The sequence below is a fragment of the Ictalurus furcatus genome, chromosome 1 (genome assembly GCF_023375685.1).
Source record: "Ictalurus furcatus strain D&B chromosome 1, Billie_1.0, whole genome shotgun sequence".
Lineage (NCBI taxonomy): Eukaryota > Metazoa > Chordata > Actinopteri > Siluriformes > Ictaluridae > Ictalurus > Ictalurus furcatus.
Genome location: NC_071255.1, coordinates 13,058,989 through 13,066,893, shown reverse-complemented (window position 1 = coordinate 13,066,893; position 7,905 = coordinate 13,058,989). Strand labels below are relative to the sequence as shown.

The 7,905-nt window shown below is 36.3% G+C and overlaps 1 protein-coding gene across 2 annotated transcripts in view; it reads right to left on the bottom strand.

Moving 5' to 3' along the window:
• Window positions 1–339: 339 nt before the first annotated feature.
• deptor (DEP domain containing MTOR-interacting protein) overlaps window positions 340–7,905 on the bottom strand; it is a 49,220-nt gene continuing 41,654 nt past the window's right edge. The window contains exons 10-11 of one of the 2 annotated variants that reach the window (XM_053626863.1): window positions 2,833–2,949; window positions 340–2,753 (exon numbers count right to left, since the gene is read on the bottom strand). In XM_053626863.1, the coding sequence (XP_053482838.1) occupies window positions 2,745–2,753; window positions 2,833–2,949 (126 nt within the window). In that variant the 3' untranslated portion in view covers window positions 340–2,744. Of the gene's footprint in view, window positions 2,754–2,826; window positions 2,950–7,905 lie in introns of those variants that run through there. The other variant, XM_053626873.1, reaches the window with a different exon arrangement.

The following is a 7,905-nucleotide window of genomic DNA, read 5'->3' as shown; positions in this document are numbered from 1 at the left end:
CATAAAGTAAACACAGCACTTCCTTTAGACCAAAGGGTGGTGCTAGTGCTCCATTTCTTTCCTTGTGGTGTAATCAGCATGAAGCATTAGCTAATCTCTGGACAGTGTAAAGTGTTCATTTGGCCTGAAAAACCTTGACTGGAGGGAAATATCTAGAGGGGACTTATTGCATAAAAACACACAACAAATCATATTATAGCTGGAGATTAAAAATGATTTTGAGTTTTAAAAAAGATTTTAAAAAATCAACTGAACAAGAGTAAGGTGAAGAGTAGCACACTTTAACCACCAGGATCTGCTTTGCTACATTAATGCTGGAAACAAGAGACAGTTCTGTAATTCATTTAAATCGACGTGTTTAATAAAACATTTCAACAGACACAGTATGGTTTTTCAAAATACATATGTGGTACCTTCAGCTTATGTTCCTTACACAGACAGACGCACCTCTAGTGTGTAAAACATTTTCTATGCTGTATCTGTACATTTTCTGTTTATACCAGCTTTGTGGCAGGGAAAACGTGGTAGATATGTAGAGTGCTTACTCCCAGAAATAGAAAGCTGATTGTCAGTAAGAATCAGTAAAACATGTGTATCACAGAGCGCTCTTGGGACAAAACGTGTCCAGGTTTAGTGAAGAGAGTTAGTTGATCACCAGCTATGAGGGTTAGCAGCAAAATAAATGGCATTAAGGCAAAAACACTGCACCATCAATGCGAAATTCTGTGAAATCAATACTTCCATGTCGTGTTATCCATACATCTAGGAAAATCATTACGTACAAATCCACTGTAAGTGACATGGAATATGAACCTGAAATGGACTGGCAGTGGAAATTCACTAGATGGTATCACTATCCTTGTTTAAGAGAAGTATGAAACGTAATACTTACACTCAATCTAATCTACTGGATCAATTCAAATTTCACTCTTCATGTCCTAAACATTAAAAATCATTAAGAATCACTAAATCATTCTTAAAAATGTGCGTTTCTTAGAAGATTACACTCGCATACTTTGGCAAGTGACATCAAATATTATATTATTGATCTTTCTTTAAAACTCTGTCATGTTACAGACATGAGACAATATGGCTATCATATATTGTTATTAATAGTTAGCACAATATGATTATTGAAGTAATCCTTTACATTAAGGTTTCCTGAACTAATGCATTAGTAACATGAACAAACCATAATTTGTCTTCAGCATGAATACACTATACCAAAGAGCTTTAACAAATTAGCTAACACTTGAATCAAGTGATGTTTTTTAGAAACCAAAATACGCCAAAATCAAATAAGCCAAATAATCAACATATGCATTAATCAATGTTCATACAACCAGTAAGTAAAATTAAGGCAACAATGAGCCATATGAACCAACACGTTAGTGGTTGTTGACTAGTAAATTTCAGGACTGAGACTGAAAAAAGCAAGTTTCAGTATTTACACCTGCAGACCAGAGTTCAGTAAAAGTTCATTTTGTGGGTTGAGTAAACATTAGTCAATGCTGGTGTTTTTAATTAACATTTAAAAGTCAGTGAGATTCATTTGTTACAATTATTTGGCTTATTAATGCTAAGTTTAACATGTTACTTTTAATTAATGCAATAAGTACGGGAACCTTAATATAAAATTGTTACCACTATTGCTACTGTATGTTTCACATTATAAAGAAGAAAAGAAAAAGACAGTTTCACTGTAACTACACTGCAAAAATTGGCATCTTAGCAAGTGGAAATATCTTGAAAATATCTTGATATGGTAGAATGTAGTCAAATTTAGCGAGTATTTCTTATTATAAATGTACAATAAACAACATATAAGATTATGAATGCTATTAGACATTGTTTTAATAATTTCAAGCTTGAAACAAAATTATCTGCTGATAAAATAAGATTTAAAATTTGAAATTTGTTTTAAAAAAGTTTAGAAATAAGTTTAATAATCTTATATTTGGTTATTATAATAGGAAATACTAGCTCAATTTGACTATATTCAAACTTGTTAAGACGACATTTTTTGCAGTGTAAATAATTGTTACATGATGACGTTTTAAATTGGTCCTGTATTTACCTACAAAAATCACAGATATATAGAAATCACATATAAGTGATGTTCTTTTTTTGTATGTCAACATTTTTCTTCATTATAGTTTATGGATGCAAAAAATAAACAAAAAAAACCCTACATATTTCTGACACTGCCGAGGTAAAGCTTATCCCTTTTAAATCCTAATTAAAAACGTTCGGGTGTCTCAAAATATGACCTATTGACACTTAGCCCTGAAAATGTGTGGAATCCACACTTTGTTAGCCATGCATGACTGCACTGCAGCACTGCAACACAACAGTGTGTTATTGTTAACCTCGCTCTGCTACTCCTAAACCTAGCTCAAGCCTGAATGAAGCTCTTGGTCATCACTTGAATGCTACACACGAAAGGTTTAGGAATGGATTCCCGTACTCAAGAAGCATATCATAAATCATATAATCTGTGCAGAACAATTTCTCCAACCTGTACACAGTTTGTTACAATGACACGACTTGACACAATTCCCTTTTTCCCCTCTGTCGTCATAATGTCCTCATAATGAGTCTCTTGGAGATTGATGTGATTCAAAAACAGGAAGTAGTGTCACTGAACTCAAATGTAATATGAATCTTGATAAGACCAACAGCGTCCGATGACTGGATATCTGCCTTTCTCTAGAACATTCTGCTGCAGATTCCACCAAAAGCTTTCACTGACACTATGCACAGAGAGAGAAAAAGCAAGTGACTGATTGAAATAAGAAGAATGGGTTAAAGAACTCATGTTTAACATTATACCTCTTCCATGACCTCCATGACTACAGTCTTGGGTCCTGTGAGGATGAGGTTACTGACGGTCTTGTAGTCCAGATTCAGCACATTCAGCCCATTGACCGACACCACAAATTGACACACCTGAAGTACAGAGGACGAGCCAATGAGTCAACCAGTAGAACTGAAGATTAATGTGTTAACGTAAATAATTGGCAAAGAATTTACTAATTTGTTGGCTTTTAGAAGACATATGATGTTACAACTAGATCAACTTGTTAAAAAAGACCAAGCTAAGCATAATAAATTACATATTTCATAATTATAGATGTCAATCAAAACGCAACTGGTACAAGAATGTCTACAGATAACATTGAGATAGATTTAATAGGTTTTAATGACACTTTTTGAAATATTGAAATGTTTCTTGTTAAAGTAATTTATGACCATGTGAGTACATGATCTCAAAAGTAACAGTCAGTATCTGGTGGGTTCACCAGCTGCTTTAAGTACTACAGTGCATCTCATCCTCATGGACTGCACCAGATTTGTCAGATCTTGCTGTGAGATGTTACTCCACTCTTCCACCAAAGCATTCGCAAGTTCTCGATCACGTCTGTGGGGGGCACATGGTAATTTTCCACTGCAAGGACGATCAGCTGTCTTTCCTGTCTCCATGTAGCACTGTCTTAGGAGTTTTACATTAGACATTGCAGTTTATTGCTCTGGACACATCTGCAGTCCTCATGCCTCCCTGCAGAAGGCCTGTGGCATGTTCACGCAGGTGAGCAAGAACACTAGACATCTTTCTTCTGGTGTTTTTCAGAGTCAGTAGAAAGGTCTCTTTAGTGTCCTAAGTTATTGTAACTGTGACCTTAATTGCCTAAAGCCTGTAAACTGTTCATGTCTTAAGGACTGTTCCACAGGTGCACGTGCAATAACTGTTTATGGTTCATTGAACAAGCATGAAAAACCTCGTTTAAACCCTTTCCAATAAAGATCTGTAAAGTTTACAAAATTATATTTAAAATACAGTCTCCTGAAAAAGGGACGTTTCTTTTTTGATGAGTATAGCTGTGAAAAAAATAATTGCCCCATCGTGATTTCTGAGAGTGAGAGAGAGAGATTATAGATTATAGATCTATTTACTGTATATCATATGATACCAATAAACTACATGGCCAAAAGTTTGTGGACACCTGACCATCAATTTCATATGGCTTGTTGAACGTCCCAATTCAGACTTAATCCCCCTTTGCTGTTATAAAAACCACCATTCTTCTGGGAAGGCTTTCCACTAGATTTTGGAGCATTGCACTGAGGATTTGTGTTCATTCAGCCATGAGAGCATCAGCGAGGTCAGGCAGTGATGTCAGATGAGGAGGCCTGGGATGCAGTCAGTGTTCTAGTTCATCCCAGTGGTGTTCAATGGGGTTGAGGTCAGGGCTCTGTGCAGGACACTCGAGTTCTTCCACTCCAACCGTGGCAAACTGTGTCTTCATGGACCTCACTTTGTGCACAGGGGCATTGTCATGCTGGAACAGGATTGCACCTCTTAGTTCCAGTGAAGGGAAACTATAACGTTACAGCATACAAAGACACTCTAGACAATTGTGTGCTTCCAATTTTGTGGCAACAGTTTGGGGAAGATCCACATTTGGGTGTGATGGTCAGGTGTCCACATACTTTTGGCCATATCTAGTGTATATTTAATGGGTCTCGGTGTATGCTAGCTCAGCAACGGAAAGCAGAAGAGGAAGGGAAAACAAACAGAATACTTAATACTTAATCTTTTGCAGAAGATTAAGAATAGTCTAAAAAAAGCTTGCAGTCTATGACAGTGTAAATTTAAATGCAATTCTTCTTAACATGTTTAATTAGCAAGATGTAATGTCAGACGAGATCTTTCGACAACCCATGAACAACACGGAAAGTTTAACCCGAAGGAACAGTATGCTGAGAACAGGGAAGTGAGTGTGATAAACAGGTCCTAATTTGTGTGTGAGCAGGAATGTCAGACTCTCACAGTAATTACATCAAAAAGCTGCTTTACTTGGCACAGCTCCAGCTGTAATCCCAAGACTGTCACACAGAGGGTTAATGTCAAGAACCACAGCTGGAGAACAAGGCAGACTGCCTTCAGTGCCAGATCGATTAACCCTTTCTTTTCCATTTGTTGCTTTTATAAAGAAATATGCCAAATCTTTTTGCAGTTTATTTGTCTTCTTCTTCAGACATATACGTTGATAAAGTCAGTGAATAGTCTTGCATAATGACTACAATTCCCCAGAAATAGCTGGCCAGTTCTTAACAGGAAAAAACAGAGGTGGATGTTCGACAGTACACTAAAACTGGATTTACAGCAAGATAAACAAAACACAGCAAGGAAAAGTTGTTTTTCTTTTTTAAATGTCTCTAATTTTTCTACACGTGACCGTGTTGGATAACAAAAAAAAAGCTGTGCTTCTTTATTCATTCTTTCTTTTACATATTTTTAAAATGTATTTATTTATTCACTCAATCGCTCACTCACTTTCAGTAACTGCTTTATCCTGATCAGGATTGTGGTGTATCTGGAAATGTAAAAATCGGCCCAAAACTACTCAAAGTATGAAGGATGTTCTGAAGAAAAAATGTAGTTTCCTTTTTTTTTTTTTTTTGGTCATTCATTGTCATTTTTGAACAAAAATGCTTCTCCTATGTGATACTGTTAAAGATCCTAAAGAATTACTTCCTATAGGATTCCTCAAGTTATAGAACTTCAAAAACTTTTTTTTAGGTACTTTTATTTCAGAGAGTGTTAAGGTTTTTCTCATATGATACCAGGAAGAAAAACAAATCAGATACATTGTTCTGCAGAAGTTAACCAATATGCTGTTATCAGATGTTATGGTAGGATATACGAGTGTGAAAGAATATCCAAGTAATCTTATAACTTGCCTTGGGCTATTTCACTGCTTCACACGGGTTCACATGCATTTCACTCAGGAAAAAAAAGATACAAATCTGTGTTGCTTGGGTAATACCATCAAGCGTACATCTTTTTGTGTGTTTATTATGTTTTTTGTTTTTTGTTTTAATCTAGATAGGTGCATGTAGTGTGCCTTTAAAGGTTTACCCTAAAAGGTCCATTTATGCCCATTTTAAAATTACACTGTATACACATTCCAAGCAGAAAAATACATATTAAAAGTACAAAACACGTACCACCCCAGCGACAAGTACAGTTTAGAGAGCATCTGCTCGAATAAGTGGTAACTTAGAAATGCGATCATCCAAATCACATGTCCGTCCCAGATGTTCAAGGATACACATAACTGACCCCGCGGGTGGGTTTTGAAGTGTTCGTAACGTTAATTACTTCTTTATCTCATTCGTAAGAATATTCTTTAATTAACGTGTGTTTCCCGAAACCCTTCATACCTAACGTAGTACGTAAACTCGTTCGTAAAATAACGAGTAACCTGACCAATTTGTTATTTGCTAAGTACTTCCACCATCTTCAAAAAACAGCTAAAGACCCACCTCTTCCGTGAACACCTAACCAACCCATAATAAATAAATAAATAAATAAATAAATAAATAAATAAATAACTCTGGCACTTATACCTCTACTCTGCGCACTTTGCTTCTTCTGGAACTCAATTAACGGATCTTGTACAGTAGCACTACTTGTATTGTTCTCTGCTTGATATATCGCTTTGCTTGTATTTTCTCATTTGTAAGTCACTTTGGATAAACGCGTATGCTAAATGAATAAATGGAAATTTAAATGTACTTCGGTATTTGGAGCTTGCATGCAGGTCTACCTCAAAAAGACACATGCTGCTAATGTCTACACAAAAATACTCAGTTATATAGTGTGAGTGTGATCCATTGCCCTAGTATTAACCTGGTTATTTAGGTTATCGGTGGTGCAGTGGGTAGCGTGGCTGTCACCCCACCAGCATCTAGGTTTGAACCAGAGCTCAGGTGACTGTCTGTGTAAGATTAAATATAGTTTTTATTAATCATGTTAGCTGTAGAAAAACGAATGAAGCAAAACTGCATTGAAAAACTGTGTTCATGTAAATCAATTCCAATGGATCAACAAGTTAACAAGTTCAGTATCAGAGATGAGTTTACTGTATGTTGAAGTAACATATTTCATTTGAGTGGAACTGATGTACACAACTGAATCAAGAAATTTCAATGAACCTTTTTGTCGTGTAACATTTGTACTCCCTTTGGCTGTTGAATTGACTTGTTTCAAATGTGTACATCGATTCCATGTGAACGAACTGATTTGCTTTACCATGGTTTGTTTTTGTACAGCCACCAAGATTCGCTCACAAGGTTTGCTGCATCTTTTTTCAAAATCTGCGATGAAATTTGCTGACATTTTTTGTTCTTTTTTTTGTGGAAAAGTACTTGAATTGGAGAAATTGCAACTGCATGAAATTGTTTTACACGGTCTTTCTCAGTGGTGTTTGTTGGTAAATGAGAGCTTTTAGCTGTATTCATGTTCGAAGCATGTGAATCGAAGAAGGCTTTGGCTGAATGCGTGTTGTGATGATGTCATATGATGCACCTTGGCCCAAATCTGCGGGAAATCTGCGGTAATTTTGAAAAATTGCAAGCTCGTCCAAATATTGCGGGGTTTCCTTGATTTTGCGCTCATTTCTGAGATTGCAAAACTGCAAAATCCTGGAGAGACTGATTGATTAGTTCAATACCCCCGAGACAACGGTGCACAGGAGCATTTTGAAGTTGTATGCCCTGTGTAAAACTATAGGAAGCAATTCTTTAGGATCTTTAACAGTACTTTAGTCTCACAATTAGAAGCACTTTTCTCAAAATGGCAATAATAACTGTGAAATATGCAAAAAGGTCCCCAAAAGGTCCTTTTGGAACCACAGGTACACCAGGATGGCTACAGTTTACTGACTGTGTGTGCAAACAAAGCACATAGTGTATTGTTGTAGTCTGCAAACATGCTCTCATGTAATAAACATTCAAAATTGAAGGCTAAAGGGGAAGTTATGCAGTTGCAGAAACATAAATTTCCATTAGACCTTTGCGTGCACACACACACACACACACACACACACACACACACAC